A 26,068-nucleotide genomic window follows, 5' to 3' on the forward strand; every position below is an offset into this window, starting at 1 on the left:
CACTTGTTGTTGATTCTTCACAAAAAAATACAGTTTTATATCTTCATGTTTGAAGCCTGAAATGTGGCAAAAGGTCGCAAAGTTCATGGGGGCCGAATACTTTCGCAAGGCACTGTACATTAAAAAAATGTAATAATAATAAAAATATATATATACACACAGTATAAACAAGCTAGCTCACTCTGTCTCTGACAGAGACAAGATGCAAACTCACCAATCCACTCATCCACCCAGGCAAAGGCTTGTCTGTGTCCTAGGAGCAGGACGTCACGGATAACCTGAGGATGGAGAGAGAAGGACAAGGAAGGTAAAGAGGGAGAGTGAGAAGGACAAGGAAGGTAAAGGGGGGGAGGGAGGGAGGGAGGGAGGGAGGGAGGGAGGGAGGGAGGGAGGGAGGGAGGGAGGGAGGGAGGGAGGGAGGGAGGGAGGGAGGGGAGCAAGAAAGAAAGAAGGGTGGACAGGAAAGGAGGTTAGAAGACTTAGTGAGAGGACAGGTGAGTCAGAGAGGAAAGGAAGCTAGAAGACTTAGTGAGAGGACAGGTGAGTCAGAGAGGAAAGGAAGTTAGAAGACTTAGTGAGAGGACAGGTGAGTCAGAGAGGAAAGGAAGCTAGAAGACTTAGTGAGAGGACAGGTGAGTCAGAGAGGAAAGGAGGTTAGAAGTCTCATCACATTCGTCCCAAGATGGCATAGCAGTTCAGACGTCTTTTGTCCTCGTCTTGTCGTGTCCCGTGTATATATATATATATATATATATATATTCTTTTAAATTTTCCATAAACTCATCTTCAAAACACTCTCCTGCAACCTGCCTCACCAATTTATATTTATAAAAAAGTATTATTTACCTCAAATCTGTAATCCTCCAAGAAGCTAGCCAGAAACTCCAAGAAGCTAGCCAGAAACTAGCCAGGAGCTAGCCAGAAGCTAATCCAGAAGCTAGGTCAGATGCTAGCCAGAAGCTAGCCAGGAGCTAGCCAGAAGCTAATCCAGAAGCTAGTTAAAGCTTTCGTCGATTCCGGAGCAAACATCAGTTGTTCCGGAGCTAGCCAGCTGAGGAGTTCCATCAATCACTCCTGGGCTGCGGTCACCTATCCGGACCCGTTTTGCTGCCTACGTGGAGCCCCACCGGGCCTTCACGGCTGGACTGCCGACGTTATCTACCCGAAGGAGTTATCCGGCTGGCTCCTCCGTCGCAACCTTGCCTGGGCGCCCATCTGCGGCCTGCTAGCCATTAGCTGTCTTATCGGCTGCTATCTGAATAGACAATCGGACAATTTATTTATTTATTTGTATTGTTATTGTTATTTTTTCTTCTTCTTGGGCCTCTAGCTATATCTATTGTTATTATTTTTGTTTTTGTTGTGTGATTTGGATTAATCCCCTCTACCACACGGAACCCCACTAATCTACTGACGGAACGCAAGAGGTGGCTACTAACAGACGTCCATCCTATGCTAGCTTGCTACCGATGGCCTGGCTAGCTGTCTAAATCACCGTGACCCCCCCAACCAACCTCTCCACTCTCCGGACCCTTTTGATCACTCGACTAAGCATGCCTCTCCTTAATGTCAATATGCCTTGTCCATTGCTGTTCTGGTTAGTGTTTATTGTCTTATTTCACTGTAGAGCCTTGTCACCATACCTTATCCAACCTATTAGTTCCACCACCCACCCATGACATCTCCTGGTTTCAATGATGTTTCTAGAGACAATATCTCTCTCTTCATCACTCAATACCTAGGTTTACCTCCACTGTATTCACATCCTACCATACCTTTGTCTGTACATTATACCTTGATGCTATTTTATCACCCCCAGAAACCTCCTTTTACTCTCTGTTCCAGACAAACAATTCTTATTGACCAATTCTTATTGCTTTTAGCCGCACCCTTATTCTACTCCTCCTCTGTTCCTCTGGCGATGTAGAGGTGAATCCAGGCCCTACAGTGCCTTGCTCCACCTCCTATTCCCCAGGCACTCTCTTTTCCTCCTTAAGACGACTTGCTGTTTTAACCGTTAAAGACTAGCCTCGGTTTCATGCATGTTCACAAAGATTTTTTTTTTTTACCTTTATTTAACCAGGCAAGTCAGTTAAGAACACATTCTTATTTTCAATGACGGCCTGGGAACAGTGGGTTAACTGCCTGTTCAGGGGCAGAACGACAGATTTGTACCTTGTCAGCTCGGGGGTTTGAACTCACAACCTATCCTGGAAGGATATTGATCTCATCCCGTCAGTAGAGGATGCCTGGATATTTTTTTAAAATGCATTCCTAACCATCTTAAATAAACATGCCCCATTCAAGAAATTTAGAACCAGGAACAGATATAGCCCTTGGTTCTCCCCAGACCTGACTGCCCTTAACCAACACAAAAACATCCTATGGGGTTCTGCATGAGCATCGAACAGCCCCCGTGATATGCAGCTGTTCAGGGAAGCTAGAAACAATTATACACAGGCAGTTAGAAAATCCAAGGCTAGCTTTTTCAAGCAGAAATTTGCTTCCTGCAACACTAACTCAAAAAAGTTCTGGGACACTGTAAAGTCCATGGAAAATAAGAACACCTCCTCCCAGCTGCCCACTGCACTGAAGATAGGAAACACTGTCACCACTGATAAATCCACCATAATTGAGAATTTCAACAAGCATTTTTCTATGGCTGTCCATGCTTTCCACCTGGCTACTCCTACCCCGGTCAACAGCACTGCACCCCCCACAGCAACTCGCCCAAGCCTTCCCCATTTCTCCTTCTCCCAAATCCGTTCAGCTGATGTTCTGAAAGAGCTGCAAAATCTGGACCCCTACAAATCAGCCGGGCTAGACAATCTTGACCCTTTCTTTCTAAAATTATCTGCCGAAATTGTTGCCACCCCTATTACTAGCCTGTTCAACCTCTCTTTCGTGTTGTCTGAGATCCCCAAAGATTGGAAAGCAGCTGCGGTCATCCCCCTCTTCAAAGGGGGGGACACTCTTGACCCAAACTGCTACAGACCTATATCTATCCTACCATGCCTTTCTAAGGTCTTCGAAAGCCAAGTCAACAAACAGATTACCGACCATTTCGAATCTCACCATACCTTCTCTGCTATGCAATCTGGTTTCAGAGCTGGTCATGGGTGCACCTCAGCCACGCTCAAGGTCCTAAACGATATCTTAACCGCCATCGATAAGAAACATTACTGTGCAGCAGTGTTCATTGATCTGGCCAAGGCTTTGGACTCTGTCAATCACCACATCCTCATCGGCAGACTCGACAGCCTTGGTTTCTCAAATGATTGCCTCGCCTGGTTCATCAACTACTTCTCTGATAGAGTTCAGTGTGTCAAATCGGAGGGTCTGCTGTCCGGACCTCTGGCAGTCTCTATGGGGGTGCCACAGGGTTCAATTCTTGGACCGACACTCTTCTCTGCATACATCAATGAGGTCGCTCTTGCTGCTGGTGAGTCTCTGATCCACCTCTACGCAGACGACAACATTCTGTATACTTCTGGCCCTTCTTTGGACACTGTGTTAACAACCCTCCAGGCAAGCTTCAATGCCATACAACTCTCCTTCCGTGGCCTCCAATTGCTCTTAAATACAAGTAAAACCAAATGCATGCTCTTCAACCGATCGCTACCCGCACCTGCCCGCCTGTCCAACATCACTACTCTGGACGGCTCCAACTTAGAATACGTGGACAACTACAAATACTTAGGTGTCTGGTTAGACTGTAAACTCTCCTTCCAGACCCATATCAAATATCTCCAATCCAAAGTTAAATCTAGAATTGGCTTCCTATTTCGCAACAAAGCATCCTTCACTCATGCTGCCAAACATACCCTTGTAAAACTGACCATCCTACCAATCCTCGACTTTGGCGATGTCATTTACAAAATAGCCTCCAATACCCTACTCAACAAATTGGATGCAGTCTATCACAGTGCAATCCGTTTTGTCACCAAAGCCCCATATACTACCCACCATTGCGACCTGTACGCTCTCGTTGGCTGGCCCTCGCTTCATACTCGTCGCCAAACCCACTGGCTCCATGTCATCTACAAGACCCTGCTAGGTAAAGTCCCCCCTTATCTCAGCTCGCTGGTCACCATAGCATCTCCCACCTGTAGCACACGCTCCAGCAGGTATATCTCTCTAGTCACCCCCAAAACCAATTCTTTCTTTGGCCGCCTCTCCTTCCAGTTCTCTGCTGCCAATGACTGGAACGAACTACAAAAAGCACTGAAACTGGAAACACTTATCTCCCTCACTAGCTTTAAGCACCAAATGTCAGAGCAGCTCACAGATTACTGCACCTGTACATAGCCCACCTATATTTTAGCCCAAACAACTACCTCTTTCTCTACTGTATTTAATTAATTTGTTTATTTTGCTCCTTTGCACCCCCAATTATTTTTATTTCCTTTGCACATTCTTCCATTGCAAATCTACCATTCCAGTGTTTTACTTGCATTATTTCTATTTCTACTTTGCACATTCTTCCATTGCAAATCTACCATTCCAGTGTTTTACTTGCTATATTGTATTTACTTCGCCACCATGGCCTTTTTTTGCCTTTACCTACCTTATCTCACCTCATTTGCTCACATCATATATAGACTTGTTTATACTGTATTATTGACTGTATGTTTGTTTTACTCCATGTGTAACTCTGTGTTGTTGTATGTGTCGAACTGCTTTGCTTTATCTTGGCCAGGTCGCAATTGTAAATGAGAACTTGTTCTCAACTTGCCTACCTGGTTAAATAAAGGTGAAATAAAAGAAAAAAAAGAAGACTTCAGAGAGAAAAGGAAGTTAGAAGACTTAGTGAAAGGACAGGTGAGTCAGAGAGGAAAGGAAGTTAGAAGACTAAGTGAGAGGACAGGTGAGTCAGAGAGGAAAGGAGGTTAGAAGACTAAGTGAAAGGACAGGTGAGTCAGAGAGGAAAGGAAGTTAGAAGACTTAGTGAGAGGACAGGTGAGTCAGAGAGGAAAGGAAGTTAGAAGACTAAGTGAAAGGACAGGTGAGTCAGAGAGGAAAGGAAGTTAGAAGACTTAGTGAGAGGACAGGTGAGTCAGAGAGGAAAGGAAGTTAGAAGACTTAGTGAGAGGACAGGTGAGTCAGAGAGGAAAGGAAAAGTTAGAAGACTTAGTGAGTCAGAGACAGGAGAGGACAGGTGAGTCAGAGAGGAAAGGAAGTTAGAAGACTTAGTGAGAGGACAGGTGAGTCAGAGAGGAAAGGAAGTTAGAAGACTAAGTGAAAGGACAGGTGAGTCAGAGAGGAAAGGAGGTTAGAAGACTTAGTGAGTCAGAGAAAGGATGAACTTTAAGAGTTGTTCTCTGTCTTTCTTCCTCTCCTCCACCAGTTAATGTTAGCCATGTGTGTCCCTGTATGAGTAATGCTGTGTGTGTGATGTTAGGGAAAGAGACCCTTAGGCAAGGAGAGGGACAGCTCAGAGGGGGAACAGGGGTATAGGCTGGGGTGGAGGGGGCTAAATTGAATTGTGTGTGTGAATACAGAAATGGTGGGTGGACATAACTGGACTGACCTTGTGTACAAACTGCTCCACCCGTGTCTGAAGACCCCACACCTCGAACTTGACTGTCACCAGTTTGTAGGAGCACATGATGGGTTCCTGGTTGTCGATCCAGCCCTCCTGCAGAACACCCCGGTCTGTCTTCTCTGATTTAAAGTACCGCAAGTCCTACAGGGAACCATGGAAACACAGTATGGACAGTATTAAAGCTACACACCGGGATTGGTACATCCAATGTTGGACATCTTTTGACATAGTGACATTGAAGAATATAACTTTCACATACCTCATGAGCTTAGTGCCACTGTCTCACCTCATTGTTTTGTCTATATACAGGAATGCAATTCAATTCCTGACCCAATGAGTTTTGCAGTAAACATTCTGACAAGTATGAATGAACCATGTTTCTTTGTCCAGCAGTCCAGCAGAGGGGTTGGTAGGTACCAGGTGGGTACAAGTCTCATGGAGAGCTCAGTCTGGAGCAGCCCGCTGGGGGAGGGTTCTCATTACAAACAGTACCCATTACGCATGAATTAATCACACTTCCCTGGGGACTGTAATGCTCATTAGCAAGGTCAGGTGTCTCAGTGTTGGGATGGTGAGAAGGGATGCGTCTCACACGCACGCACGCACACAGAAACACACACACACACAGAAACACACACACACACAGAAACAGACACACACACACGCTGTGCACAGGAGGAGAAACCTGGAGGCACTTTAAGTGATTGCAGATGAGACGCGTTATAACGTTTGGTTAGGTTGGGTCAGAGGTGTGTGTGTGTGTGTGTGTGTGGGGGGGGGTGTATATAAGCTATTTTATGTGCACAGTCTGCTTTTCAGGTGCTTCTTGATCATGTGACCTTACCAGGAGAGAACTCTGGGACAAGATGGTATACAGTCACGAACAGAATTGACTTAGGAGAACTTACGCAGCAGGATAGGATAATTAACCTAGCAGGTTAGGAGAACTTACGCAGCAGGATAGGATAATTAACCTAGCAGGTTAGGATAACTTATGCAGGAGGATACAATAATTAATCCAGATAGGTTGGGAGAACTTAAGTAGCAGCATAGGACAATTGTCACGCCCTGACCTTAGAGATCCCTGTTTATTCTCTATATTTTAGTTAGATCAGGGTTTGACTAGGGTGGGTACTCTAGTTTTTGTATATCTATGTTTTCTTTTTCTTTGCTGGCCTAGTATGGTTCCCAATCAGAGGCAGCTGTCTATTGTTGTCTCTGGTTGGGGATCATACTTAGGCAGCCCTTTTTCCCACCTTCAGTTGTGGGATCTTGTCTTTGTTTGTTGCATGGGTTGCACTCCTAAGCTTTTCGATTGTTGTATTGTTTATTGGTTTATTTTTCTGGTTCACATTTTAATAAAATATGATGAACTCAAATCACGCTGCGCCTTGGTCTCTACCCTTAACAATGAACGTTACAACAATTAACCTAGCAGGTTAGGAGAACTTACGGAGCAGGATAGGACAATTAACCTAGCAGGTTAGGAGAACTTACGGAGCAGGATAGGACAATTAACCTAGCAGGTTAGGAGAACTTACGGAGCAGGATAGGACAATTAACCTCGCAGGTTAGGAGAACTTACGGAGCAGGATAGGACAATTAACCTAGCAGGTTAGGAGAACTTACGGAGCAGGATAGGACAATTAACCTAGCAGGTTAGGAGAATTTATGGAGCAGGATAGGATAATAACCTAGCAGGTTAGGAGCATTAGGTTAAGGTTAGGACAATGGTTAGGCTTAGGGTTAGTTGAAATGCTACAATTCTCCCCCAAACCACCAACAAATTTACATTTTGACGATTTATGTGTCACTTTCGGCTTTAGAAGCTTCTGATAGGTTAATTGACATAATTTGAGTCAATTGGAGGTGTGCCTGTGGATGTATTGAAAGGCCTACCTTCAAAATCAGTGCCTCTTTGCTTGACATCATGGGAAAATCAAAAGAAATCAACCAAGAACTCAGAAAAAGTTGTAGACCCCCCACAAGTCTGGTTCATCCTTGGGAGCAATTTCCAAACACCTGACGGTACCACGTTCATCTGTACAAACAATAGTACGCAAGTATAAACACCATGGGATCACTCAGCCATAATACCGCTCAGGAAGGAGACGTGTTCTGTCTCCTAGAGATGAACGTACTTTGGTGCCAAAAGTGCAAATCAATCCCAGAACAGCAGCAGAACAGCTTGTGAAGATGCTGGAGGAAACAGGTACATAAGTAGCTATCCACAGTATAACGAGTCCTATATCGACATAACCTGAAAGGCCGCTCAGCAAGAAAGAAGCAACTGCTCCAAAACCGCCATAAAAAAGCCAGACTACGGTTTGCAACTGAACATGGGGACAAAGATTGTACTTTGTGGCCCTCTGTTTGCTAAACACCAGGGCTGCAAAATTCTGGTTAATTTCCCCAAATTCTCATATTTTCCAGAATTCCTGGTTGGAATATTCCTGGAATCAGGAGGGAATACACCAATAAATTGGAATATTCCAACCAGGAATTCTGGAAAATATGAGAATTTGGGGAAATTAACCAGAATTTTGCAGCCCTAGCTTAATGTAATAGTATGACCATTTGTCAAAATCATCTCTTTGTACTTACATTTGAACAATGACAAGTGAAACGTTACTGCAGTTGGCAACATATAAGACTAAGTCTATGCTCTCCTGAACACAGAAGGTATCAGGGATCTAAAAATGGCTCAGATCAAATCAAATATACTTAAATAGGCTGGTTGACACACACACACGTATAGAGAGGCAGATAGCCAGTTGGTGATCAGAGGAGTGAGAAGCTTTAAGAGGCTGTTTGAGGAAGATAACGCCATGTGTTCCTCCATTCCTCCACCCCCTTCCCTCCATCCATCCACCCCTACATCAGGGGAGCTATGACCAGCTTGAGGTCTCTCTATCTGACGAAACTAGCAGCTAGCTGACCCTCAGGGCTGAGAGGGGAGATATGACCAGCTAGAGGTCTCTCTATCTGATGAAACTAGCAGCTAGCTGACCCTCAGGGCTGAGAGGGGAGATATGACCAGCTAGAGGTCTCTCTATCTGATGAAACTAGCAGCTAGCTGACCCTCAGGGCTGAGAGGGGAGATATGACCAGCTAGAGGTCTCTCTATCTGATGAAACTAGCAGCTAGCTGACCCTCAGGGCTGAGAGGGGAGATATGACCAGCTAGAGGTCTCTCTATCTGATGAAACTAGCAGCTAGCTGACCCTCAGGGCTGAGAGGGGAGATATGACCAGCTAGAGGTCTCTCTATCTGATGAAACTAGCAGCTAGCTGACCATCAGGGCTGAGAGGAGAAATGAGCAAATGAGATATGAGAGAAATGGGGATTTGTACACACTCTTAGAGAAAAGGTTTCCAAAAGGGTTTTCGGCTGTCCCCATAGGAAAACCCTTTTTGGTTACAGGTAGAAGGGTTCAACCTAGAACCAAAGTAGTTCTACCTGGAACCAAAAAAGGGTTATTCAAAGGGTTCTCCTATGGGGCAGCCAAAGAACCCTTTTAGGTTCTAGATAGTGCAGTTTTTCTAAGACCGTATTCTCTTAGATATTTTGTTATCACCCTCTTACACTTTTTCTGACTTTGTGAAACAACCAGGTTGCTAGCACCCAGAGCTCACCCCCCCACTCCTCCCAAAAAGTACACTTCCACAATTTCTAACATGGGTTTAACAATGGTAGAAACTCACGCCAGCCAATGCTTACACCAATCATATGGTTTTAAATCCATGCCGGTGAGTGTACAAGTACACACTTGTACTGGAAAACGATGGAGAATTGTGACTGTCGAAGTCCACTGCTGCTGAAACAGTGACTTGGGATTCCTAACCCTTGACTTCTAACCTTTGACCTCCTCACCTCAGACTCCTTGTAGTAGCGCTCTGGGATCTCGTCGTAGGCGATATCCACTAAGCACACCTCTATCTCCTCCTCCCCTTTGGGCTCGCTGTCAAAGATCTGAGGGATAGAGAAAAAGAGATGGGCATGTCATTTTAGAGAGAGAGAGAGAAATAGAGAGAACATAATCAACTGTTCTCCATGATGAGGACGTTGTATTTCAGCAACACCTTATCTATGTAGATGTATATCAGTGATCTTAGGAGTGAAGCTTAATCAACGGTCATTCCCACAGCAGCCACTAGGTGGAGCTCTGATGTTTGGGTAAGTTGAGCGAGCGAGCATTTCATGATACTGATCAGCCAGAGCTGCCAATCATATAGAGAATCACATTGTTTGAAGGAGGAAAGCGAGGCTTTTAACGGTTATGAATGCTTTACTCCTTTCCCCATTAAAGCCATTAGACCTCGTCAGGTGACAGGTGCTTTCGCCCGGAGGATACATTTAGCTCATTTTGCAGGGAGAAAGAAACAGGAGAGACAGAGACAGAGCTGGTGCAGTAATAACCTCCTTGAAATAGTTGAATAATCCAGACAAAAATCCATCCATTACTGACATCAATGTATATTCATCTACCAACCTTTGCATGATAAGTAGACTGAGAGGATGAAAAACTGAACTGAATAACGATGTCTTTGAGAGTAGAGGAAGTAAGCCTTGGCAAATTGAGGCATTGATGGGATGAATTTAAAACAGGGAGGGATTACCTGGAAATGTCCAATAAGAAACTTTTCTTTTGTCTATAGCAAAACGTTTTGAAATGGTTTCCGTTATGTCCTAATGAACACGACCCAGGACAGACAAGATCAGTTTTATGATATGACATCATGTAAATGTTGTGGAATGGTAATGTTAATGTGTCCCCCACCAGGAAATGAGGATCAGTGGTGAGAGGAACAAGAAGCAACAGTCCTTGTTTAAAGGACTAGATCAGACATGCAGACAGATACACACAATATCTCCCTATATCTTATTTCCTTTCTATCTTACTCCCCCTTCTCTCAACTCTGGTTGTCTGGATATCAGTCCTTCATACTGTAGGGAATTCAAATATGTAGCCAAGGAGCTGTAGGCAATCATCCCTTTCTCCCTGACATACCAACTCTCACAAAGAGAAGATGCAGCAGGCGAACGTGGCTGAAAACAACTGTTGTCTGCATCTCAAATGGCACCCTATTGCCTATGCAGTGCAGGGCTCTGGTCAAAAGTAGTGCACTACATAGGGAATAGATTGTCATTTCAGATGCAGATATGTGACAGAGTAAGACATTGGTGTACTAAGGATGTCCTTGACATGTCCTTCAAACCAGAAGTAGGGAGATGAGTTATGAGTAAACCCATTGTGTAACATGAAGCAATGGGCATCTGATAGCAAACCCAACCAAGATAATGCATTATTGAAACTCTCCTATCACAGAGGTATACGATATAGACTCTCCTATCACAGAGGTATACGATATAAACTCTCCTATCACAGAGGAATACGATATAGACTCTCCTATCACAGAGGTATACGATATAGACTGTCAGGACCCGGTTACGAACCTGGGTCTTCGGAGTGAGAAACAGTCACTTAACCAACTGAGCCACGAATAGTCAGCAGAACCCAGAAGATGAGGCAGACACAGCAGTACTTAAGACGGTGTATTTAATAAAGTAAAAAGGAGAAGTCCTTAAATACAAAAATGGCAAATCCAAAAGGTGGTAGGAATAACAAAAAGCCTCAAGAGATACTCAAAGACAAAAACAGAATTCCACAAGAGCATCCACCGGAATCGACAAGAATACACAGAACACTAGGGCTGGGTGCTAACATACAAACACAGAGCACAGAACTGAGGGAAACTAAGGGTTTAAATACAATCAGGGGAAACGAGGCACAGGTGCAAATAATAATGGGGAACAAGGGAAAAAACACAAGGTCAAAAAGCACAATGGGGGCATCTAGTGACCAAAACCCGGAACAACCCTGGCCAAATCCTGACAATAGACTCTCCTATCACAGAGGTATACGATATAAACTCTCCTATCACAGAGGTATACGATATAGACTCTCCTATCACAGAGGTATACGATATAAACTCTCCTATCACAGAGGTATACGATATAAACTCTCCTATCACAGAGGTATACGATATAGACTCTCCTATCACAGAGGTATACGATATAAACTCTCCTATCACAGAGGTATACGATATAAACTCTCCTATCACAGAGGTATACGATATAGACTCTCCTATCACAGAGGTATACGATATAGACTCTCCTATCACAGAGGTATACGATATAAACTCTCCTATCACAGAGGTATACGATATAGACTCTCCTATCACAGAGGTATACGATATAGACTCTCCTATCACAGAGGTATATGATATAAACTCTCCTATCACAGAGGTATACGATATAAACTCTCCTATCACAGAGGTATACGATATAAACTCCCCTATCACAGAGGTATACAATATAGACTCTCCTATCACACAGTTATCCATATTTTATTTAACTAGGCAAGTCAGTTAAGAACAAATTCTTATTTACTATGACAGCCTAGGAACAGTGGGTTAACTACCTTGTTTAGGGGCAGAATGACAGATTTTTACCTTGTCAGCTCAGGGATTTGATCTAGCAACCTTTTGGTTACTGGCCCAATGCTCTAACCACTAGGCCACCTGCCACCCCAACGGATGAACCCATATCCAACTTGATTTGATATGCTCCACATTGAAAGGCTGGAGAAAGAACCACTTCCACTTGACTCGGAGGCCTGGGCCCATATTAATAAATCCTCTCAGAGTTGGAGTGCTGATCTAGGACCAGTTTTGACTTGAACAAGGGGAACCTGATCCTAGATCAGCACTCCTAATAAAGATGCTTGATGAATATGGGCCCTGAAGCCCACAGACTGAATGATAATCTCACTGATTTTAGTGAGGGAGAGGCTAGCCAATGAAATAAACATGCATTCTGATGAGTTGGTTGGGGCATCGTGAATATATTAGACCAGTGTTCTTATTCATCCCAGCATCCCCCTGTTCTGACTCCATCCACTCGTTTAGCAGTGAGAGAAAAAGATGGGACTGAATGTTGTATGTGGCATTCAAGTGCACACACCATGACCACTCACAGACACACACCATGACCACTCAAAGACACACACCATGACCACTCACAGACACACACCATGACCACTCAAAGACACACACCATGACCAGTCACAGTCACAGACACGCACCATGACCACTCACAGACACGCACCATGACCACTCAAAGACACACACCATGACCACTCACAGACACACACCATGACCACTCAAAGACACACACCATGACCACTCACAGACACGCACCATGACCACTCACAGACACGCACCATGACCACTCAGAGACACACACCATGACCACTCACAGACACACACCATGACCACTCACAGACACACACCATGACCACGCACAGACACACACCATGACCGTGCACAGACACACACCATGACCGTGGACAGACATACCATGACCAGTCACAGACACACACCAAGACCACTCACAGACACACACCATGACCACTCAAAGACACACACCATGAACACTCACAGACACGCACCATGACCACTCACAGACACGCACCATGACCACTCACAGACACGCACCATGACCGTGCACAGACACACACCATGACCACTCACAGACACACACCATGACCACTCAAAGACACACACCATGACCACTCAAAGACACGCACCATGACCACTCACAGACACGCACCATGACCACTCAAAGACACACACCATGACCACTCACAGACACACAACATGACCAGTCACAGACACACACCATGACCAGTCACAGACACACACCATGACCAGTCACAGACACACACCATGACCAGTCACAGACACACACCATGACCAGTCACAGACACACACCATGACCACACACAGACACACACCATGACCACTCACAGACACACACCATGACCACGCACAGACACACACCATGACCACTCACAGACAAACACCATGACCACTCACAGACAAACACCATGACCACTCACAGACAAACACCATGACCACTCACAGACACACACCATGACCACTCACAGACACACACCATGACCATTCACAGACACACACCATGAGCAGTCACAGACACACACCATGACCACTCACAGACAAACACCATGACCACTCACAGACACACACCATGACCACTCACAGACACGCACCATGACCAGTCACAGACACACACCATGACCGTGCACAGACACACACCATGACCATTCACAGACACACACCATGACCAGTCACAGACACACACCATGACCAGTCACAGACACACACCATGACCGTGCACAGACACACACCATGACCAGTCACAGACACACACCATGACCGTGCACAGACACACACCATGACCAGTCACAGACACACACCATGACCACGCAGACACACACCATGACCACGCAGACACACACCATGACCACTCACAGACACACACCATGACCACGACTCACAAACACACACCATGACCACGCACAGACACACACCATGACCATGCACAGACACACACCATGACCATGCACAGACACACACCATGACCATGCACAGACACACACCATGACCATGCACAGACACACACCATGACCACTCACAGACACACACCATGACCATGCACAGACACACACCATGACCATGCACAGACACACACCATGACCATGCACAGACAACCATACTGACATTGTCATTGCTGCCTTTGTTGTCCTCATACTTGGTCTCTATGTGAATGGAGAACTTTGGCAGAAAGGAGCACTAGAGAAGAGGAGAGAAACAGCAGGAGATTACACACAGAATTTAGACACATTAAGACAATATTTTGACTTGTTATGTCTGAGTCCCAAATAGTACCCTATTGCCTATGTAGTGCACTATTGTTGACCAGGACGCACTATGTTGGCCCCATAGTGGGCCAAAACACTACATTGGCTATTGCCCATTTGGGACATACCCTAAATGTAGAGTGGTTAAATCCGAATCATCTCCAACAAGGTGTGGAGCACTGGGGAATCTGATCTCCATGGGAGATGGGATAGTATCTTTCTACCACTATCCATACAAGCTCAGGAAAGACAGAGGGAATATCTTCCTGGGTCTTTGTGGTCAGCCTGCAGGGTGAGGTGTTTTATGGGCAGTGTGTGTGTGTGTGTGTGTGTGTGTGTGTGTGTGTGTGTGTGTGTGTGTGTGTGTGTGTGTGTACGTGTACGCATGTGTGTGTGTCATGCTGAGTGTGATTGCGTGTGTTTTATTGCCCCCGTCTTCAGTAATAATGATTATATTATATCGCCCTGTGGATTTACTGGCTCCTATCCACACCCCCCATGAACCTCCCCCAGTCCCCCCCATGGCTAGTCAACTATCACTCATACCTCCCCCCCCCCCCAATCCCCCCATGGCTAGTCAACTATCACTCATACCTCCCCCCAATCCCCCCATGGCTAGTCAACTATCACTCATACCTTCCTCCCCATCCCCCCATGGCTAGTCAACTATCACTCATACCTTCCTCCCCATCCCCCATCCCCCCATGGCTAGTCAACTATCACTCATACCTTCCTCCCCATCCCCCCATGGCTAGTCAACTATCACTCACACTGCTCTCACCATAGGCTTTGATTAGATTAACTCTTTAACACCGCAATTACAATAAAGCATAATAGATCTCCAGTTACATAACGGTATCAGTGAGTGAGTGTGTTTCTGTATGTGTGTGTGTTCATATGTCTCTTTAGAATAGAGAGAATGGGAACAAATGAATATGTCCACAGTGCAGCAGCATGGGGTGGGGCCCAGGCTATAGGCTTGCTGCAGGAGGTTGTGTGTGTGTGTGTGTGCTTATCTAGAGAGAGGGTGTGTCCTTATCTTCATCTGAACCAACATTATCTTCAGCACATCCATCCCTTTTGTTTCTTTAAATAACATCTCCTGTCCTACAAAACTACACAGCAGGAGACGCCTTCAATCCCTCCACTTCAACAGAGCTGTTTGGTATAATACACCCAATCTACTGACACAATATCACACAACCAAGAACCCCATGTTGAACATGTTCACTGTAGTCAACTCCTGTTAACGAGCACGTGTTCCATCTTTTCCATTCATTTAGCCTCATTAAAGTGCGCACACACACACACACACACACACACACACACACACACACACACACACACACACACACACACACACACACACACACACACACACACACACACACACACACACACACACACACACACACACACACACACACACACATACACACACCAGGTTCAGTGCATTGTGTAACCGAGCAGCTCTCCTTTAATAATTTCAGTAAAAGCCCATACATGAATGAGGTTGTGTCCCAAATACCATCCTATTCCCTATGTAGAGCCCATAGGACTCTGGTCAAAAGAAGTGCAGTATATAGGGGAAATGGTGCCATTTAGGACACAGACTGAGGTGGTTGAAAATAAATCCTCAATGGCTAAATATAGAACCAGAACAATAGATGAAGCTGTCTGTAAAACTCATTGAAAAATTATAGGCGAATTAAATAATATTCCATATTGAAGTCCCTTTAATGACATTCAAAGCCTAATCAAATTGAGCTTGTGCTTTACATAAGAGTCTAAGCTATTAAGTGAACATATGGAATTGTTTTAAGATGGTCATGCAAAGGATCATTTAGCTATTAGATTTGGAATTTAAGGACCCACACAGCATTATTGTGGCATTGTATTGCTGCTCTATACATCTCTGGGGGAACCATTCACTGATTCAAAACAGAGATGGAATTCTACAGGAATACAACATTTCATCCTCTTCTGTCTGTCATCAGAGCACAGCTCACCTAACCCTTGACTTCTGGCAGACTGCTCTGCATGTCTACTAGTTTATTTAACTAGACAAGTCAGTTAAGAACAAATTCTTATTTACAATGACTGCCTACCCCGCTCCAGCCTCGGACGACGCTGGGCCAATTGTGCACTGCCCTATAGGACTCCCGATCACGGCCGGTTGTGACACGGCTGGTTGTGACACAGTGTGTGTGTGTGTGTGTGCGCGTGCGTGCGTGTGTAAGGAACATCAGTGGTATACTCACAGTGTACTCTGCGTCACAGCAGGTGAAGAATCCAGGACCAGAGAGAGATGGAGAGACAGAGTCAAAGAGGGGAGGGCGTTAAACAAGAGGAGAGAGAGATACAGAGAGAGAAACAGAGAGAGAGAGGGAGAGACAGAGAGAGAGAGAAAAGATGGGAGGGAGGGAGAAAGAGACAGAGAGAGAGAAACAGAGAGAGAGAGTTTAACGAGAGAGAGCGAGAGAGAGACAGAGAGAGAGAGCGAGAGACAGAGAGAGACAGAGAGCGAGAGAGAGAGCGAGAGAGAGAAAGATGGGAGGGAGGGGGAGAGAGAGAAAGAGAGGGAGAGAGGTAGTGAAAGAGGGGAGGGAGTTTAACAAGAGGAGAGATGGAGAGAGAAAAAAGAGAGAGGAAGAGAGGGAGTGAAAGAGGGGACAAGAGAAGAGAGGGAGAGAGAGCATCATGTGTTAAGAGGACACCTGAGAAGGACAACAAGGAGCAGCAGGAGCTTGTTTTATTTTAGAGCGCTAAAATACTATGATCCTCTCATCATGTTTTCATCCATCACTCCCCCCATCTCTCCCAACAAGCTATTGGGATTCTTCTCTCTGAGGAAAGAAATATTGTGTGTGTGTGTGTTTGTGTGTGTGTGTGTGTGTGTGTGTGTGTGTGTGTGTGTGTGTGTGTGTGTGTGTGTGTGTGTGTGTGTGTGTGTGTGTGTTCGTGTGTGTTCGTGTGTGTGTGTGTGTGTGTGTGTGTGTGTGTGTGTGTGTGTGTGTGTGTGTGTGTGTGTGTGTGTGTGTGTGTGGGTGTGTGTGTGTGTAGAGGATGAAGTCTGAACAGATAGAAAGGTTGAGAACAGATAGAGCTCTTAGTCAGTCCAGTCCAAACTAGCCAGCCAGAACAAACAGTCCCTGTGCAGAGTACAGTACAGTCCATCACCTATCTATAGACTATATCACAATGTCTATCAGAGTACAGTACAGTACATGGTTTGAATCAAGGTGTAAAAATGTGTGGTTCTTCACCTTGAGCGAGACAGTTAACCCCCAACACCACCTGCTCCCCGGGCGCTGATGACGTGGATGGAGATAAAGGCAGCCCCCGCACCTCTCTGACTCAGAGGGCTTGGATTAAATGTGGAAGACTCATTTGGGTTGAATGTATTCAGTTGTACAACTGACTAGGTATCCCCTTTCCTCCTTTCCATTATCAGACACACTGTACTTCCTGTACTGCTCTTCTGTGATGGTGTAGGTAGTAGTGTAGAGGTGTTACAGTGTAATGGTCCTAGTAGGTTACCTGTGATGGTGTAGGTAGTAGTGTAGAGGTGTTACAGTGTAATGGTCCTAGTAGGTTACCTGTGATGGTGTAGGTAGTAGTGTAGAGGTGTTACAGTGTAATGGTCCTAGTAGGTTACCTGTGATGGTGTAGGTAGTAGTGTAGAGGTGTTACAGTGTAATGGTCCTAGGAGTGGTTACCTGTGATGGTGTAGGTAGTAGTGTAGAGGTGTTACAGTGTAATGGTCCTAGTAGGTTACCTGTGATGGTGTAGGTAGTAGTGTAGAGGTGTTACAGTGTAATGGTCCTAGTAGGTTACCTGTGATGGTGTAGGTAGTAGTGTAGAGGTGTTACAGTGTAATGGTACTAGTAGGTTACCTGTGATGGTGTAGGTAGTAGTGTAGCGGTGTTACAGTGTAATGGTCCTAGGAGTGGTTACCTGTGATGGTGTAGGTAGTAGTGTAGAGGTGTTACAGTGTAATGGTCCTAGTAGGTTACCTGTGATGGTATAGGTAGTAGTGTAGCGGTGTTACAGTGTAATGGTCCTAGGAGTGGTTACCTGTGATGGTGTAGGTAGTAGTGTAGAGGTGTTACAGTGTAATGGTCCTAGTAGGTTACCTGTGATGGTGTAGGTAGTAGTGTAGCGGTGTTACAGTGTAATGGTCCTAGGAGTGGTTACCTGTGATGGTGTAGGTAGTAGTGTAGAGGTGTTACAGTGTAATGGTCCTAGTAGGTTACCTGTGATGGTGTAGGTAGTAGTGTAGAGGTGTTACAGTGTAATGGTCCTAGTAGGTTACCTGTGATGGTGTAGGTAGTAGTGAAGAGGTGTTACAGTGTAATGGGCCTAGGAGTGGTTACCTGTGATGGTGTAGGTAGTAGTGTAGAGGTGTTACAGTGTAATGGTCATAGTAGGTTACCTGTGATGGTGTAGGTAGTAGTGTAGAGGTGTTACAGTGTAATGGTCCTAGGAGTGGTTACCTGTGATGGTGTAGGTAGTAGTGTAGAGGTGTTACAGTGTAATGGTCCTAGGAGTGGTTACCTGTGATGGTGTAGGTAGTAGTGTAGAGGTGTTACAGTGTAATGGTCCTAGTAGGTTACCTGTGATGGTGTAGGTAGTAGTGTAGAGGTGTTACAGTGTAATGGTCCTAGTAGGTTACCTGTGATGGTGTAGGTAGTAGTGTAGAGGTGTTACAGTGTAATGGTCCTAGGAGTGGTTACCTGTGATGGTGTAGGTAGTAGTGTAGAGGTGTTACAGTGTAATGGTCCTAGTAGGTTACCTGTGATGGTGTAGGTAGTAGTGTAGCGGTGTCACAGTGTAATGGTCCTAGGAGTGGTTACCTGTGATGGTGTAGGTAGTAGTGTAGAGGTGTTACAGTGTAATGGTCCTAGTAGGTTACCTGTGATGGTGTAGGTAGTAGTGTAGAGGTGTTACAGTGTAATGGTCCTAGTAGGTTACCTGTGATGGTGTAGGTAGTAGTGTAGAGGTGTTACAGTGTAATGGTCCTAGTAGGTTACCTGTGATGGTGTAGGTAGTAGTGTAGAGGTGTTACAGTGTAATGGGCCTAGGAGTGGTTACCTGTGATGGTGTAGGTAGTAGTGTAGAGGTGTTACAGTGTAATGGTCCTAGTAGGTTACCTGTGATGGTGTAGGTAGTAGGAGGAATACCTGTGATGTAGAGGTGTTACAGTGTAATGGTCCTAGTAGGTTACCTGTGATGGTGTAGGTAGTAGTGTAGAGGTGTTACAGTGTAATGGTCCTATGAGTGGTTACCTGTGATGGTGTAGGTAGTAGTGTAGCGGTGTTACAGTGTAATGGTCCTAGGAGTGGTTACCTGTGATGGTGTAGGTAGTAGTGTAGAGGTGTTACAGTGTAATGGTCCTAGTAGGTTACCTGTGATGGTATAGGTAGTAGTGTAGCGGTGTTACAGTGTAATGGTCCTAGGAGTGGTTACCTGTGATGGTGTAGGTAGTAGTGTAGAGGTGTTACAGTGTAATGGTCCTAGTAGGTTACCTGTGATGGTGTAGGTAGTAGTGTAGAGGTGTTACAGTGTAATGGTCCTAGGAGTGGTTACCTGTGATGGTGTAGGTAGTAGTGTAGAGGTGTTACAGTGTAATGGTCCTAGTAGGTTACCTGTGATGGTGTAGGTAGTAGTGTAGCGGTGTTACAGTGTAATGGTCCTAGTAGGTTACCTGTGATGGTGTAGGTAGTAGTGTAGAGGTGTAGAGGTGTTACAGTGTAATGGTCCTAGGAGTGGTTACCTGTGATGGTGTAGGTAGGAGTGTAGAGGTGTTACAGTGTAATGGTCCTAGTAGGTTACCTGTGATGGTGTAGGTAGTAGTGTAGAGGTGTTACAGTGTAATGGTCCTAGTAGGTTACCTGTGATGGTATAGGTAGTAGTGTAGCGGTGTTACAGTGTAATGGTCCTAGTAGGTTACCTGTGATGGTGTAGGTAGTAGTGTAGCGGTGTCACAGTGTAATGGTCCTAGGAGTGGTTACCTGTGATGGTGTAGGTAGTAGTGTAGAGGTGTTACAGTGTAATGGTCCTATGAGTGGTTACCTGTGATGGTGTAGGTAGTAGTGTAGAGGTGTTACAGTGTAATGGTCCTAGGAGTGGTTACCTGTGATGGTGTAGGTAGTAGTGTAGAGGTGTTACAGTGTAATGGTCCTAGTAGGTTACCTGTGATGGTGTAGGTAGTAGTGTAGAGGTGTTACAGTGTAATGGTCCTAGTAGGTTACCTGTGATGGTGTAGGTAGTAGTGTAGAGGTGTTACAGTGTAATGGTCCTAGTAGGTTACCTGTGATGGTGTAGGTAGTAGTGTAGAGGTGTTACAGTGTAATGGTCCTAGGAGTGGTTACCTGTGATGGTGTAGGTAGTAGTGTAGAGGTGTTACAGTGTAATGGTCCTAGTAGGTTACCTGTGATGGTGTAGGTAGTAGTGTAGAGGTGTTACAGTGTAATGGTCCTAGTAGGTTACCTGTGATGGTGTAGGTAGTAGTGTAGAGGTGTTACAGTGTAATGGTCCTAGGAGTGGTTACCTGTGATGGTGTAGGTAGTAGTGTAGAGGTGTTACAGTGTAATGGTCCTAGTAGGTTACCTGTGATGGTGTAGGTAGTAGTGTAGCGGTGTTACAGTGTAATGGTCCTAGTAGGTTACCTGTGATGGTGTAGGTAGTAGTGTAGAGGTGTAGAGGTGTTACAGTGTAATGGTCCTAGGAGTGGTTACCTGTGATGGTGTAGGTAGGAGTGTAGAGGTGTTACAGTGTAATGGTCCTAGGAGTGGTTACCTGTGATGGTGTAGGTAGTAGTGTAGAGGTGTTACAGTGTAATGGTCCTAGTAGTGGTTACCTGTGATGGTGTAGGTAGGAGTGTAGTAGTGTAGAGGTGTTACAGTGTAATGGTCCTAGGAGTGGTTACCTGTGATGGTGTAGGTAGTAGTGTAGAGGTGTAGAGGTGTTACAGTGTAATGGTCCTAGGAGTGGTTACCTGTGATGGTGTAGGTAGGAGTGTAGAGGTGTAGAGGTGTTACAGTGTAATGGTCCTAGGAGTGGTTACCTGTGATGGTGTAGGTAGTAGTGTAGAGGTGTTACAGTGTAATGGTCCTATGAGTGGTTACCTGTGATGGTGTAGGTAGTAGTGTAGCGGTGTTACAGTGTAATGGTCCTAGGAGTGGTTACCTGTGATGGTGTAGGTAGTAGTGTAGAGGTGTTACAGTGTAATGGTCCTAGTAGGTTACCTGTGATGGTGTAGGTAGTAGTGTAGAGGTGTTACAGTGTAATGGTCCTAGTAGGTTACCTGTGATGGTGTAGGTAGGAGTGTAGAGGTGTAGAGGTGTTACAGTGTAATGGTCTTAGTAGGTTACCTGTGATGGTATAGGTAGTAGTGTAGAGGTGTTACAGTGTAATGGTCCTAGTAGTGGTTACCTGTGATGGTGTAGGTAGTAGTGTAGAGGTGTTACAGTGTAATGGTCCTAGGAGTGGTTACCTGTGATGGTGTAGGTAGTAGTGTAGCGGTGTTACAGTGTAATGGTCCTAGTAGGTTACCTGTGATGGTGTAGGTAGTAGTGTAGAGGTGTTACAGTGTAATGGTCCTAGTAGGTTACCTGTGATGGTATAGGTAGTAGTGTAGCGGTGTTACAGTGTAATGGTCCTAGGAGTGGTTACCTGTGATGGTGTAGGTAGTAGTGTAGAGGTGTTACAGTGTAATGGTCCTAGTAGGTTACCTGTGATGGTGTAGGTAGTAGTGTAGAGGTGTTACAGTGTAATGGTCCTAGGAGTGGTTACCTGTGATGGTGTAGGTAGTAGTGTAGAGGTGTTACAGTGTAATGGTCCTAGTAGGTTACCTGTGATGGTGTAGGTAGGAGTGTAGTAGTGTAGAGGTGTTACAGTGTAATGGTCCTAGGAGTGGTTACCTGTGATGGTGTAGGTAGTAGTGTAGAGGTGTTACAGTGTAATGGTCTTAGTAGGTTACCTGTGATGGTATAGGTAGTAGTGTAGAGGTGTTACAGTGTAATGGTCCTAGTAGGTTACCTGTGATGGTGTAGGTAGTATTGTAGAGGTGTTACAGTGTAATGGTCCTAGTAGGTTACCTGTGATGGTGTAGGTAGTGGTGTAGAGGTGTTACAGTGTAATGGTCCTAGGAGTGGTTACCTGTGATGGTGTAGGTAGTAGTGTAGAGGTGTTACAGTGTAATGGTCCTAGTAGGTTACCTGTGATGGTGTAGGTAGTAGTGTAGAGGTGTTACAGTGTAATGGTCCTAGTAGGTTACCTGTGATGGTGTAGGTAGGAGTAGAGGTGTAGAGGTGTTACAGTGTAATGGTCTTAGTAGGTTACCTGTGATGGTATAGGTAGTAGTGTAGAGGTGTTACAGTGTAATGGTCCTAGTAGTGGTTACCTGTGATGGTGTAGGTAGTAGTGTAGAGGTGTTACAGTGTAATGGTCCTAGGAGTGGTTACCTGTGATGGTGTAGGTAGTAGTGTAGTGTAATGGTCCTAGTAGGTTACCTGTGATGGTGTAGGTAGTAGTGTAGAGGTGTTACAGTGTAATGGTCCTAGTAGGTTACCTGTGATGGTATAGGTAGTAGTGTAGCGGTGTTACAGTGTAATGGTCCTAGGAGTGGTTACCTGTGATGGTGTAGGTAGTAGTGTAGAGGTGTTACAGTGTAATGGTCCTAGTAGGTTACCTGTGATGGTGTAGGTAGTAGTGTAGAGGTGTTACAGTGTAATGGTCCTAGGAGTGGTTACCTGTGATGGTGTAGGTAGTAGTGTAGAGGTGTTACAGTGTAATGGTCCTAGTAGGTTACCTGTGATGGTGTAGGTAGTAGTAGTGTAGAGGTGTTACAGTGTAATGGTCCTAGGAGTGGTTACCTGTGATGGTGTAGGTAGTAGTGTAGAGGTGTTACAGTGTAATGGTCTTAGTAGGTTACCTGTGATGGTATAGGTAGTAGTGTAGAGGTGTTACAGTGTAATGGTCCTAGTAGGTTACCTGTGATGGTGTAGGTAGTATTGTAGAGGTGTTACAGTGTAATGGTCCTAGTAGGTTACCTGTGATGGTGTAGGTAGTGGTGTAGAGGTGTTACAGTGTAATGGTCCTAGGAGTGGTTACCTGTGATGGTGTAGGTAGTAGTGTAGAGGTGTTACAGTGTAATGGTCCTAGGAGTGGTTAGTGATGGTGTAGGTAGTAGTGTAGAGGTGTTACAGTGTAATGGTCCTAGTGTTACCTGTGATGGTATAGGTAGTAGTGTAGAGGTGTTACAGTGTAATGGTCCTAGTAGTGGTTACCTGTGATGGTGTAGGTAGTAGTGTAGAGGTGTTACAGTGTAATGGTCCTATGAGTGGTTACCTGTGATGGTGTAGGTAGTAGTGTAGAGGTGTTACAGTGTAATGGTCCTAGGAGTGGTTACCTGTGATGGTGTAGGTAGTAGTGTAGCGGTGTTACAGTGTAATGGTCCTAGGAGTGGTTACCTGTGATGGTGTAGGTAGTAGAGTAGCGGTGATACAGTGTAATGGTCCTAGGAGTGGTTACCTGTGATGGTGTAGGTAGTAGTGTAGAGGTGTTACAGTGTAATGGTCCTAGTAGGTTACCTGTGATGGTGTAGGTAGTGGTGTAGAGGTGTTACAGTGTAATGGTCCTAGGAGTGGTTACCTGTGATGGTGTAGGTAGTAGTGTAGAGGTGTTACAGTGTAATGGTCCTAGTAGGTTACCTGTGATGGTGTAGGTAGTAGTGTAGAGGTGTTACAGTGTAATGGTCCTAGGAGTGGTTACCTGTGCTGGTGTAGGTAGTAGTGTAGAGGTGTTACAGTGTAATGGTCCTAGGAGTGGTTACCTGTGATGGTGTAGGTAGTAGTGTAGAGGTGTTACAGTGTAATGGTCCTAGTAGGTTACCTGTGATGGTGTAGGTAGTAGTGTAGAGGTGTTACAGTGTAATGGTCCTAGTGGTTACCTGTGATGGTGTAGGTAGTAGTGTAGAGGTGTTACAGTGTAATGGTCCTAGGAGTGGTTACCTGTGATGGTGTAGGTAGTAGTGTAGAGGTGTTACAGTGTAATGGTCCTAGTAGGTTACCTGTGATGGTGTAGGTAGTAGTGTAGAGGTGTTACAGTGTAATGGTCCTAGGAGTGGTTACCTGTGATGGTGTAGGTAGTAGTGTAGAGGTGTTACAGTGTAATGGTCCTAGTAGGTTACCTGTGATGGTGTAGGTAGTAGTGTAGAGGTGTTACAGTGTAATGGTCCTAGTAGGTTACCTGTGATGGTGTAGGTAGTAGTGTAGAGGTGTTACAGTGTAATGGTCCTAGTAGGTTACCTGTGATGGTGTAGGTAGTAGTGTAGAGGTGTTACAGTGTAATGGTCCTAGGAGTGGTTACCTGTGATGGTGTAGGTAGTAGTGTAGAGGTGTTACAGTGTAATGGTCCTAGTAGGTTACCTGTGATGGTGTAGGTAGTAGTGTAGAGGTGTTACAGTGTAATGGTCCTAGTAGGTTACCTGTGATGGTGTAGGTAGTAGTGTAGAGGTGTTACAGTGTAATGGTCCTAGTAGGTTACCTGTGATGGTGTAGGTAGTAGTGTAGAGGTGTTACAGTGTAATGGTCCTAGTAGGTTACCTGTGATGGTGTAGGTAGTAGTGTAGAGGTGTTACAGTGTAATGGTCCTAGTAGGTTACCTGTGATGGTGTAGGTAGTAGTGTAGAGGTGTTACAGTGTAATGGTCCTATGAGTGGTTACCTGTGATGGTGTAGGTAGTAGTGTAGAGGTGTTACAGTGTAATGGTCCTAGGAGTGGTTACCTGTGATGGTGTAGGTAGTAGTGTAGAGGTGTTACAGTGTAATGGTCCTAGTAGGTTACCTGTGATGGTGTAGGTAGTAGTGTAGAGGTGTTACAGTGTAATGGTCCTAGGAGTGGTTACCTGTGATGGTGTAGGTAGTAGTGTAGAGGTGTTACAGTGTAATGGTCCTAGTAGGTTACCTGTGATGGTGTAGGTAGTAGTGTAGAGGTGTTACAGTGTAATGGTCCTAGGAGTGGTTACCTGTGATGGTGTAGGTAGTAGTGTAGAGGTGTTACAGTGTAATGGTCCTAGTAGGTTACCTGTGATGGTGTAGGTAGTAGTGTAGCGGTGTTACAGTGTAATGGTCCTAGTAGGTTACCTGTGATGGTGTAGGTAGTAGTGTAGAGGTGTTACAGTGTAATGGTCCTAGGAGTGGTTACCTGTGATGGTGTAGGTAGGAGTGTAGAGGTGTAGAGGTGTTACAGTGTAATGGTCCTAGGAGTGGTTACCTGTGATGGTGTAGGTAGTAGTGTAGAGGTGTTACAGTGTAATGGTCCTAGTAGGTTACCTGTGATGGTGTAGGTAGTAGTGTAGAGGTGTTACAGTGTAATGGTCCTAGGAGTGGTTACCTGTGATGGTGTAGGTAGGAGTGTAGAGGTGTAGAGGTGTTACAGTGTAATGGTCCTAGGAGTGGTTACCTGTGATGGTGTAGGTAGTAGTGTAGAGGTGTTAGGTGTTACAGTGTAATGGTCCTAGGAGTGGTTACCTGAGATGGTGTAGGTAGTAGTGTAGAGGTGTTACAGTGTAATGGTCCTATGAGTGGTTACCTGTGATGGTGTAGGTAGTAGTGTAGCGGTGTTACAGTGTAATGGTCCTAGGAGTGGTTACCTGTGATGGTGTAGGTAGTAGTGTAGAGGTGTTACAGTGTAATGGTCCTAGTAGGTTACCTGTGATGGTGTAGGTAGTAGT

At 45.2% G+C, this 26,068-nt stretch overlaps 1 protein-coding gene across 1 annotated transcript in view; it reads right to left on the minus strand.

Annotated features, from left to right (window-relative positions):
* The window catches only part of LOC135529122 (cytoplasmic phosphatidylinositol transfer protein 1-like), a 43,523-nt gene that overhangs the window by 6,111 nt on the left and 11,344 nt on the right, over positions 1-26,068 (minus strand). Inside the window, exons 4-8 of the mRNA XM_064958009.1 lie at positions 16,591-16,598; positions 14,190-14,261; positions 9,418-9,516; positions 5,531-5,686; positions 215-278 (exon numbers count right to left, since the gene is read on the minus strand). Of these exons, the coding sequence (XP_064814081.1) occupies positions 215-278; positions 5,531-5,686; positions 9,418-9,516; positions 14,190-14,261; positions 16,591-16,598 (399 nt within the window). The remainder of the gene's footprint in view (positions 1-214; positions 279-5,530; positions 5,687-9,417; positions 9,517-14,189; positions 14,262-16,590; positions 16,599-26,068) is intronic.

This window comes from Oncorhynchus masou, unplaced genomic scaffold, assembly GCF_036934945.1.
Source record: "Oncorhynchus masou masou isolate Uvic2021 unplaced genomic scaffold, UVic_Omas_1.1 unplaced_scaffold_1102, whole genome shotgun sequence".
NCBI classification, from domain to species: Eukaryota; Metazoa; Chordata; class Actinopteri; order Salmoniformes; family Salmonidae; genus Oncorhynchus; species Oncorhynchus masou.